Source organism: Barbus barbus (genome assembly GCF_936440315.1).
Source record: "Barbus barbus genome assembly, chromosome: 19".
Taxonomy (NCBI): domain Eukaryota; kingdom Metazoa; phylum Chordata; class Actinopteri; order Cypriniformes; family Cyprinidae; genus Barbus; species Barbus barbus.
In genome coordinates, this window is record NC_136747.1 from 17180523 (window position 1) to 17191980 (window position 11458).

General features: G+C 37.5%; 2 protein-coding genes across 7 annotated transcripts; both read left to right on the forward strand.

Moving 5' to 3' along the window:
• The first annotated feature begins 40 nt into the window (after positions 1–40).
• Positions 41–3055, forward strand: LOC306885200 (PITH domain-containing protein 1). Its single transcript, XM_079441590.1, has 6 exons — positions 41–458; positions 701–744; positions 890–967; positions 1746–1850; positions 1953–2061; positions 2507–3055. Exons 1-6 carry the CDS (start codon positions 258–260, stop codon positions 2606–2608), a joined length of 639 nt encoding a protein of 212 aa, XP_079297716.1. The 5' UTR covers positions 41–257; the 3' UTR covers positions 2609–3055.
• A 538-nt stretch (positions 3056–3593) lies between these two features.
• Positions 3594–9944, forward strand: LOC306884934 (acyl-protein thioesterase 2-like). 6 transcript variants are annotated; one of them, XR_013785497.1, is made up of 12 exons: positions 3625–3647; positions 4801–4831; positions 4938–5030; positions 5936–5967; positions 6062–6127; positions 6252–6299; positions 6787–6857; positions 7072–7145; positions 7239–7340; positions 7433–7609; positions 8589–8852; positions 9027–9320. XR_013785497.1 is itself a non-coding variant. In XM_079441190.1 (11 exons), the coding sequence occupies exons 3-11, from the start codon at positions 4953–4955 to the stop codon at positions 8637–8639; spliced, it is 699 nt and encodes a 232-aa protein (XP_079297316.1). In that variant the 5' UTR covers positions 3594–3647; positions 4801–4831; positions 4938–4952; the 3' UTR covers positions 8640–9944. The 6 variants fall into 6 exon arrangements, 3 of the variants coding, with proteins under 3 accessions (XP_079297316.1, XP_079297315.1, XP_079297314.1); XM_079441190.1 differs by having other exon boundaries at positions 3594–3647; positions 8589–9944; XR_013785496.1 differs by lacking the exon at positions 4801–4831 and having other exon boundaries at positions 3604–3647.
• The last annotated feature ends 1514 nt before the right edge of the window (positions 9945–11458 follow it).

Below are 11458 nucleotides of genomic sequence, written 5' to 3' on the forward strand. Positions count from 1 at the left end.
TGAGACGTCAATGCGTCACAAGAACGCGACTCCAAACTCTACTCCTCATTGGTTCCCTTGATTTCTTTTGTAGTCCAATCACGTTCCACGTTTCGTATTTGCGTGTTGTCTACTTTCCCACTTCTAGCACCTGTGTAACGATTTCAGCATATGTCACAGAACAGAAGCCGCGACTAGAGCTGCCGTACGTATCTCTCCAGTAAGCTTAGTTGTGAGTGTTTCGGTACACTTTCTGTCCAGAACTGCAGGTTCACGCCATGTCTGGACACGGTCACGGCCACGGCGGCGGACACAGTCACGGTTGCTGTGAATGCGACCACGAGCCAGCAGAGCGAGGAGTGGAATATGAGCTCTACAGACGCATTGATATCGAGAAGCTTCAGTGTTTGAATGAGAGCCGAGACGGAGACGGTAAACTGGTGTTCAAGCCTTGGGATCAACGCACTGACAGGGCGAAGGTACCAATTAACCTGGCTTAGTTATGGACGTTACATTATCCTGTAGAATAGAGTCAAACTGCGAATTAAGACACATCTGTATTTACTTATTTAATTGCATATATGGATGTTTGTTTTACTTTTATATGAACTCTAAGTTAAATTCAGCGGTTGTCTTTCGAGAAATTAAATAAACTGGTTAAACTCTGTTGTCAGATTGCTGTTCTGTTTGTTTTAATGTATGTCTCCTGTTTTATTTTCAGTTTGTCGAAAGCGATGCTGACGAGGAGCTTCTGTTCAATATACCGTAAGATTTGTTGCAAGCAGAATCCATTTCAGTTTCTCTTCTGTTCTTATGGTCTATTTAATATAATTTTTAAAGAATTTGTCTAAATACTAAGTGGTTTACCAACAGAAATGGATACAGTTGGTGCATTTGGTTAAATCTGCAGGTTTACAGGTAGCGTGAAGCTGAAAGGCATCATTATTTCTGGAGAAGATGATGAGTCACACCCAGCTGAAATGAGACTGTGAGTTTGCACTCACTGCAAAAATAAAAAAAACGAGACTTGCAGTGTCACATATGGATGCAATGCAATATAAAATGTAATGCAGTTACACAAATGAATAAGTGTTGCAACTGGGAACAGTAATCTGCTTGCTGAGCTTGAGTATTCAAGCAGTTTCTTTTAATAATGATAACTATGCAGCTGCTAAAATATTAAAGAGAACATTTGAGAATTTAAAATTGTCTATTGTTGTACATTTGTTTAAAATATTTTAAAAATAAAAGTTTTACACAAATCATTTTATGAAAGATCTACATGGCTTAAAATTTGCTTTAAAGGAATAGTTCACACAAAAATGAACTCAGCCTCAGGCCATCCAAATGTAGATGAGTGTTTTTTTTCATTGAAGCAAATTTGGAGATATTTTGTTGCATCATTTGCTCACCAATGGATCCTCAGCAGTGAATGGGTGCCGTCAGAATGAGAGTTCAACAGCTGATAAACTCATCACAATATTCCACAAGTTTTTCTCAGTTGTCTCACTCTCAGCTCTCAGATCAAAATCTCAGAAACAAACTCACCTGCATCTTGGTTGGCCCGAGAGAGAGCTTCATTTATGGGTGAGCTATGCTCTTGCATTTATTTAAATATTTGCATCCATAATGCATCCCAGCTAAAATTAAATTGTGAATTTGCTTTCACTGTGTGTATTAAAAAGACCAATATCTCTTGCAGCATCACATATGAATAATGCAATTACAATTTCCATGAGTGTTGCAACTGGGTACTTTTTGAGCAGGTACAAGAACATCCCCCAAATGTCATTTGATGATACAAGCAGAGAGCCAGAGCAAGCGTTTCGTCTAAACAGGGATCCGCTTGCTGAGCTTGAGTATCCAACAAAGTAATTTTAAATATGTTAAAGTGTGCATAAGCACATTAATAGTACATTCTGTATGTTGGACACTATTAATCTATGTTGACCATGCCCAAATGTTTTATATAGGATTGCAAGATTCTCCAATGTGCAGCACTTATCAATCCACATATCTCGAAACTTTGGGGCAGAATCCACTCGTGTGTATTACATTGGTCTGCGGGGAGAGTACACAGAGGTCAGTATTGAATAAAATATACTGTATATGTGCTATAACAACAACACTTCCATCATCATTATTAATAACTGGTGGAAGATCTATTGTCTTTTTCTAGGGGAAGTCGTGGCCTAATGGTTAGAGGGTCGGACTTGTAATCCAAAGGTTGCGGGTTCGAGTCTTGGGCCAGCAGGGATTGTAGGTGGGGGGAGTGAATGTCCAGCGCTCTCTCCACCCTCAATACCACGACTGAGGTGCCCTTGAGCAAGGCACCGAACCCCCAACTGCTCCCCGGGCGCCACAGCATAAATGGCTGCCCACTGCTCCGGGTGTGTGTTCACGGTGTGTGTGTTCTCACTGCTGTGTGTGTGCACGTTGGATGGGTTAAATGCAGAGCACGAATTCCGAGTATGGGTCACCATACTTGGCAGTATGTCACTTCACTTCACTTTTATCTCTCTTTCAGGCTCATAGGCATGAAATTACAATCTGCAATTATGAAGCAGCAGCCAATCCAGCAGATCACAAAGTGGAGACCATTACACCCCAAACACAGTTCATATCATGACAAATGGAGGAGAGAGAATCTCACATGTGCTGTGTGAAACTATAAAAGTGTGCATGAGTTTTGATAATGGTGAGATGATGAACTGAGAGAGCCTATATGTGTTCTTTGTGTTCAACAGGGATTTCTTCACCAGGGTTTGTTAATCTGCAATTCTGCTAATGTGCCAATAAACCTTGGGCTATATAAGCATAATTACTTAATGTATGCTTATGTCAAATAAATGATTATGCTTCAACAAACAGAACAGATGAGCTGTGCAAGAAGTCTGCTCCTTCAAAAACATCTCTAAAGAATATGGAAATTTTGTTGTTCTTGTTCTCATTTTGACAATGTCTTATACATTTAATATTGTTTTGCATTGTTACCTAAAAAAAAAAAGCAAAATGTGTAAAACATTGGTGAATTTATGCAGTTTGTGAAAAAACGTTTTAAAGAACATTTCCTGGTTAATTTTACTTTTGGCATTTCATATCACACATTTGACAACAACTTCTATTATTCTGCTATTAGTTCATTAATGGTGCACTTCTACAGTTTCAGTTCATGTTTACATATAAATGGCTATTGTGACTGGAGCAGTGAATAACCATTTTGAGCATCCATCACTACAAATCCATTGCTCTTCACTGTAGCATATTTATTTATTTTTGCTGTAATACAACAAACGATTTAAGATTAATGATATTTTGTATGACTAACAGTTTACTTCACTTAAAAGGCGTGTTACAACTGGGCCCAGATTTTAGAGAAGTGTTCTAGTGGTGTGTGATGGGCTAAATAATAGACAATTTAAATATTTTTAAAAAGTGCGGTCTGTTGATAATTGAGAAAATTAATATTTTGCATTACGTTGTAGCCTTACGCTTACAAAACAGTGTACTGTTTACAGATTACTACCTAAAAATGTTTAGAGCCGTTTTCCATTGAACAACATTCGAGCTCACGCGGTTGAACAAATGCGGTGACATCACAGCGCAGTGACTCCGCCCCTCTCCGGCAGAAGGAGCGGAAGTTCCGTTGTGACCTAGGATAGCAAGCGGTGAGTCAATAAATTTGTAGCAGTGGGCCGCTGTTTATTTCTGCTTTTTTCCTGCCTGAACTCTAAATTTTAATGTACTCCCTGACCTTAGCTTTATCGCTAGCTATAAAGGCGCAAGCTTGTCGTTGAGTAGCGTTATTGTGGGATTATTCGCGGGGGTAGAGAGCCAGATAGATGCATCTATGAAGCTGTGGATTCATTGTGACAATCATACAGGCGAAACGGGATTAAGCTGCCTAACTGCGATCATGTCGCTTGAGTATTAATGAAACGACCTGGCGGCCTTATTTATACATGTAACGTTACTCAGTCCTTGATTCCGCCAAGTTGAAATGAGCTAAGCTTCGCCCATTTCTCTGTTGTTTTCGCTGCCCATCCCTTTCTTCCCATTCTTTTTGAATATATGATCGTGGTATTCATAGCAGGGTTCGTGAGAAGGATTATCGCTTTGACGCATCAAGATTATCAATACAGTTATTTAGTAAGGTGTATAAGTCATGGTGTAATCGAATGCATATGGAGACCATGTACTTTCGTTGAAAAAGGGTATTTTTCTGGTATTTAGTGGCGAATGCAGATGATTTTATATAATTATTTGATAACATGTGGAGTACTAAAGTCCAGAAAGGCAGACTGACCCATAAAACCAAGACTGGCACATGGAGTTCATTCAAGTGTTGAAGCATTTCAGGCTTAAACTTTTGATATGGTCACCCAGGCCACTCAAAGACGAATTGAAATCATTAAACGAGGGTTTTGCCTTCTGCAGCTGTCAAGATTTAATTTCTTAGTGCTGTCATGTGATTCCAGGAAAACAGGGACCCGTGGTTTTCATTTTAGGCTGCATTAGAAACAGTTTTCTGAGAACTCATATTAAGCAGAAGTCTGCAAGTACAAACTTGTGATCCGCACAGCCACCAGCAGAAAATGAGCCTCTGTCTGTATGATTGACATAAGCGTCAGCGCTTATCCAGTAGGTTAAATCACCTTGTAATTTTTACATTACCTTTCAGCTTGCTTTTGCTTTTCACGTCTAGATGCTCTGCAGGTGCAATAGAGCGCTTTTAGCTTTAGATGGGCATGAATTGCTTGTTGAAGAGACTTTAGGAAGTAACACCGGTGATTAAACCAACTTTTGTTAATCATTCTGCAGCCTGTTGACTGTTTCTTTGTAAAAACGTCTGGTTCGTATATTTAATATCCAACACTTATTGCCTGGGCCTTTTTATTTTGCATAAACATGCTGAACTGATTGCATTTGAACATTTTGTTTTTGTATCTTCCTAAAAGCACTCCTCACATTGTATGTGTGGCAACAACATGTCTGTACCCCTGCTCTCTGAAGCCGTGACAGTGCCTGGGACAGAGAGGGAAACGGCTGTGGTGAGAGACCAGTCGAATCATTAACTAAATTCTAATGTTGTCCAAGTTATTCATTAGCATTGCACAGGCCAGGCTTCAAATAAACTAAATCGGTTATTTTAAGTTTCTTGAAATAGTTCATGTAAAGATAAAAAGTAATTTACCCACCCTTATGTTGTGAGGAAATAAAACTTTGGTTTGTTTACAAAACACAAATGAAGATGTATTTAATGAAATCTGAAAGCTTTCTGTCCCTCTATTGAAAGTCCAGGTAACCAAGAGATTAGAAGATTTAAAAATGTCATAAAGGCATCTCAAATTAATTTTATAACATATTGTAAACATGGAAGCTCACACTTGCTGCGTTTTGCATGAAAACCAATGAGGTTTGTTCTAGCCTCGCATGACATGCATGGGAATCCGTGTTTATCATAAAAATGTGCTGTATATTACAGGTGAATAAAAGCCTAAATTAGATCTGTTCATCATATAAAGCAATTGTATCTCTTCACAAGACTTGGATTAAACGGTTTGATTCATATGGATTTATTTTACAATGCCTATGACCTTCTTAGATCTTCTAAGTTTTGGTTACCCAGACTTTAAAAGTAAAATAAAAATAACTTGTCTCTCAAAGATTAACTAAAGTCTTCTGGGTTTGGAACGACATGAGGGAGACTAAATGATGACAGAAAGTTAATTCTTTGTCAACATACAGCCTATACTGTTCCTCATTTTCTCATTTACAGTCCAAATCTTCAAATAGGCTGCCTCAAAAAGGGTGAATAGATTCATAAAAAGCTGAAGTTTGCTAATGCGATAGTACCATAACCACAAAATAACCACAAAGTCCGCATCAGTTAGGAAATCTGGCCTCTTTTGGGCTTTGCAGAGAAGTTTCACATCATATTCTGTAAACTTTCCAGGTGATCTTCCTTCATGGCTTGGGCGACACAGGGTACGTTCTTGTTTATTACCTGCCTGTTGCAGGATCTTTTAATACCCCCTGGCCTGGTGTAGAAATAACCCTGTGGTGTTGTTACTTATTATAGACACGGCTGGGCTGATGCCATGACGTCTATTCGACTGCCATACATCAAATACATCTGCCCACATGCGTAAGTGAAAACCTGTGAAATATTTTTTTAATGTGTTGATTGTTATGCAATAAACAAATATTAGTATCACTTGATTTTCTTTGTAATTTATTAACCATAAGCCTATCATACTTTCTGACTCTAGCCCCCGAATCCCTGTAACACTCAACATGAAGATGACTATGCCCTCATGGTATGTTTCCTCTGCTGTGGATAACATTAAAATCTAGTACATTTACATAAAAAGTGCAGTGGTAATTTTAAATCTGAGAATAAATAATGCTTAGGATTTTTAAAAATGTATGATGTAAAATGAAGAAGCATTTCAGATTCTGTACTATTATAGGCAGTTAATCAAATCAAGTGGCTCTTTGCACAAATGGTCAGATGTTACAAAGCAAAGTGGAACAAACAAAATACTAAGACATTCTGAAATTCATTTTAATTTAAATTTTTAATTATTTTATTGAATTATTAACATTTGTTTAGTAAGGATGCATTATTGATTAAAAGTGACAGTTAAGAGAGATTTTTTTTTTTAAATAAATGTTGTTATTTTAATATATTATATTATAATATAATATGAGAAAATTGTATTTATAAAATGCTAAATAAAAGCATTTTCACTATTGGACTCTTGAATTTCTCCCTTAATTCTTGTATAATGTTTTTCGTTTCAGGTTTGATCTGATAGGCTTAAGCCCAGAATCACCGGAGGATGAAGCAGGGATTAAGAGAGCAGCAGAGAACAGTGAGCAAAATTTGTTTTTGGACACACACGCACATCGGGGCAGTTTCCTGAATACAGCTGTCCCATCACTAACAAGCATCCAACAATTGGCTTAGTCTGTGTCATCAAATGTAAAACCTCATGAAGAAACCGGTTCATACCAGAGAATATTGTTTTTTTGTCGAAATTTGATTGTGGCCCTAAGTATAGACCACTCCTTTTTTTTTTTCAATAGTAAAGGCCATCATCGATCACGAGGTAAAGAATGGTATACCATCCAATCGTATCATTCTTGGTGGCTTCTCTCAGGTAAGTGATCCATCCTGAAAGTTTGTACTATCATTCAAATGGCTGACATTGCAGGCGCTTTTCAGTTCCTCTTTTGTTGTCTGTACTCTTCAGGGTGGAGCTCTCTCTCTCTACACCGCTCTGACCTCTCAGCAGCAGCTAGCGGGTGTTGTCGGACTTAGTTGTTGGCTTCCACTTCACAAGACTTTCCCACAGGTACAAGATGTCAGCAGTGAGTTTGTGTGAGGATAAATATGTATGTATGTAAATAGGTAATGTCAATATGGATCTGTTTTTTTATCCATTAGGCTGCAAGTGGGAGTGGAAACAAGGACACTCCCATTCTGCAGTGTCATGGCGAGATGGATCCCATGATCCCGGTGCAGTTTGGAGCCATGACGGCAGAGAAGCTCAAGACCATCATTTCTCCACAGAATATCACCTTCCGCACCTACCCGGGTCTCATGCATAGCTCCTGTCCTCAGGTGAGACTCATCTGTTACACTCACAGAAACCTAAATTTAATGTTTTACCATGTTCAAATTCAATATGCAGGCTTTCACAGACCCAAACCCTACTTATGTCTTCTTTTGTTTAGTAGTTCTTTATTACTACTGTATTGCTACACTAATTTTTAACATTTTGAATGCAGTTTCTTATGTTCATAAAGGCCACATTTATTTGATCAAAAACACTAATACAGTGAAATATTGATACAATTGAGAAGAACTGCTTTCTTTTTATATATATTTTAAAATGTAATTTATTCCTGTGATGGCAAATCTGAATATTTAGCAGCTGTTACTCCAGTCTTTAGTGTCACGTCATTCTAATATGCTGAATAGGTGCTCAAAAACAGTTTTTTTTTCTTATTGTTATCAGTGCTGAAAACAGTTGTGCTGCTTAATTTTTTGTGGAAACCATGATGCATGTTTTTTTATGACTAGAATGCTCAACAGACATTATTAATTTGAAACAGAAATCCTTTTTAACATTATGTACTATTGTCTTGTCTCATGTATTGTCTTTTGCTCAATTGAATGCATCCTTGGTGAATAAAAGTATTAATTTCTTTCTAAAAAAAAAAAAAGTATCTATCCCAAACTGTTCAATGGTACAAGAGGGTACAACAGCTGTCACTGGGGTGGTACCTTTTCAGAAAGTACTTATCTGTTCCATACATTAATGGTAAGTAAGGTACAAAGGTGGTTTAATTGAAAGGGTACTGCCCTAGTAGTGTCTACTTTTATGCATTTTTTTCCCCCTGACAGTAGAATGTAAATATTGCAAAGAAACAAGCTCCCGTTCTTTATAGGACACTTCATGTAAACTAATAACGGGATGGGGTCTGAACTGAAATCATACAAAATATTATTTTAGCTTTAGTACAGTGTTTACAGTAAAACTGTATTATTTGTTCATGCTAGTTCTAACACCCATGCTACTCTTTGATTGGCTTTACAGGAGATGTCTGCTGTGAAGGAATTCATCGAAAAGCAGTTGCCCCGAGTCTGACCTCATTCTTGCTCACTGTGACCCTTAGACACTGACCTCTCACCTCCGACCTGCCATACTCCCACAGGAAACAGCCATGATCCCCTACAACACAAGACAACACACGAGCATGCACATTCAGTTTTACATACTGTGAACATGCAACACATGCATACCATTTCATCTCACACCTTTCTTTGTAATTTCATACATCAGTGGACATTCATTAAAAAGGTGATATTATAAGTGGCATCCGTACATACAGTAATATTCCATGAAAGTCTTTTGGCCTTTTCTTTAAGGGAGACCCATTAACTTTCATTATACATTCCTGTACGTGTTACATCTTGAACCATTATCCACTATCTCTCTCCCCTACTCTTCTGTCTCTTTCTTTCAATAAGCAAGGCGGTAAAGGTAACATTTTGCTAGACAGCTCTGTAACAGAACTGGGGAGAGTTCAGATGCTGCAAATCTGTGGTGGTGGTGGAGGAAGTTAGTGAGAGCCTGGTGCCGTCTGGAGTGACTCGCGTCCTGCTGCTCTGCATGCTAGTCCCACGGTGCATGCCTATGGTGGGGCTTCATTGGGATGCTGCAAATCATACTTGTGCTGAAATATCTTTTGTTCTCTTTTGTTTTTTTAACTAGAAATATGAGAAAGGCAAGCAAAAATGTCTCAAATAAACTGCAAATGAATCATTCAAATCTTCCAGTATGCTTTGTTCTTCTAAAACAATTACACCGAATGAGAAAACATTATTTCATTTGTGCTAGAGTGAAATCTGGCACCAATATGCAAAATGATGAAAAATTGATTGTTTTTATTTAAATAACACTAGGTAATAAGCCTATTTAAAATAAACATTTTAGAATAAACACACACAACCAACTTTATTGTATAATAATCAATGATACTAAGAGCTCTTGACATCACTTATTAAAAATAATCAGAGTGAATCACTCCAGACGGACGATAATATTTTCCAGTTGCTTTAAATAGCTTCCTCAATCCTCCCTAATTCCCTGTTCACCTCATAACCACATCATCCTCCACTCACGTGACCAAACACATTCAAGTGTTCTGGGGTCTCAGATTGCATATGTATATACATTTCAGGTTCCATATTATTGCATAAAAGTATTGTTTACTGACACGACCTATTAAAGCAGCAGCGTGGCAGATTAAGCCTGCTGATATTAAAGAAGTAACCTTGATTAACTATTAAAATGGAAAGATGAGTTTGCAAACATGGTTGCTATAGTCATTTCTCTCACAGTTTGCTTGTATAGTTTTGAAAATGGATTAAAATGGTTTCTGTGTGATGATATCTAAAGTTGTTTGCAAAGTAGTGAATGTTGCTTTTTTAAATCTAAATAGATGTTCTTCGATATATTATTTCAGTGTCCATTTGACTTCCATGTTTTCATAACTCTTATGATCCCCTCTTTTATAATTGGCATTATTCCTTATTATTAGTTAGAATAATTTCTTAGCTTCAGACAGGTTTCCTGTATGCCCTGTGGCTTGAATGTTTATTGTATGAATCGTGGGCATGCCAGGCACAAGTCGGTCAGAAGAAACTGGCAATATCTTTGGGTTTAACAGTGAATGTATCAGTTTATGTCCACCTGAGTTGTATTTTGTTGTTGGTTTTTGTTTTGTCATTTGTGCTCGTTTAAAAAAGCTGTCATGTTCTTTTGTCGTTGTCTTTTTATTTGAAGTGTACTGAAGGACAATTGGTTCTTCAGAAACTTTACTGAAACACCTGTATGTGAAATAAATGATGCAAATCACAGCAAAGCAGTCCTGCATGTTATTGATAATGCTACTTTAATCATTTTCATGTGATGTAGATCAATTTGAGAACTTCAATTGAACAAGACATTCTCAGCATCAAGGTCTTGCGCACTGTCTAGGGCAGTGATGGGCAAACTTGGCCCTTCCAGGCCACTTTCCTGCAGAGATTTGCTCCAACCCTGATAAAACTCACCTGCCTGTAGCCTTCTAGTAGTGTTGAAGACAATGATTAGCTGGTTCAGTGTGTTTGATTAGGGTTGGAGCTAAACTCTGAAGGAAAGTGGCCTGGAAGGGCCGAGTTTGCCCACCCCTGTTCTAGGGTGTAATCAACTTCAATTTATATAAAGGTCCAAGGGGGTCAAAATGTGCACAAATCCTAAAGGAAGTAATCTAGCTGGAGCAGAACTGCTCTCGTCAACGGGTGACCTGTTTTGACTGCTGCTTGAAATAGTGCTGAAATCAAAGTGATCAAAAATGTGCCCTAATTAAAGAATGTAGGCCTATAAAACTGCCTGTAAATTAAAGGGAAAGACACTGTCTTTCATCAAAATCATTTGACAAATGCATAACATCGATTCAGTGCCATCTCTTTAAATATCAAAATACCCAGATTGATTCACCTCGTATTTCTTCAGAATCTACTTATCGCGCAATAAACTGAAATTTAAATGACAGAGTCGATATTATCCTTTAGGTGGCGCAAATGCGTTACTTTTACTCACATTTGTGACCAAAATGTTCTTTTGTGCTTGAGTGATCTAAAGCTATTAATGTATTGTACGCAGAGTTTTGAGAAAAAAACTAAAAAAACAAAGCAGACTGGGTTTCACGTGAACATAATATACATACAGCTACCACATAACATTTAAACGGTTTATTATTGCTTTACTAATTGTGCATTAATAATACAGACTAAAATAAAGTTAAAAATCAAGAAAATACTAAAGAAAATAATTAATTGAATATATTAAATACAGAAAGGAATGAAAAACTAACAATACAGAATAAATTCAGGACTAATTTTAAAAAGTATTAAAAGCAA

Coding starts and splice junctions, on each gene's coding strand:
- LOC306885200 (XM_079441590.1), top strand. CDS start 258: ATGTCTGGACACGGTCACGGCCACGGCGGCGGACACAGTCACGGTTGC. Junction 459..700: donor AACGCACTGACAGGGCGAAG/GTACCAATTAAC, acceptor TTTTATTTTCAG/TTTGTCGAAAGCGATGCTGA. Junction 968..1,745: donor CACCCAGCTGAAATGAGACT/GTGAGTTTGCAC, acceptor CTTTTTGAGCAG/GTACAAGAACATCCCCCAAA.
- LOC306884934 (XM_079441188.1), top strand. CDS start 4,591: ATGATTGACATAAGCGTCAGCGCTTATCCA. Junction 5,968..6,061: donor CATGGCTTGGGCGACACAGG/GTACGTTCTTGT, acceptor TACTTATTATAG/ACACGGCTGGGCTGATGCCA. Junction 7,146..7,238: donor TTCTTGGTGGCTTCTCTCAG/GTAAGTGATCCA, acceptor TGTACTCTTCAG/GGTGGAGCTCTCTCTCTCTA.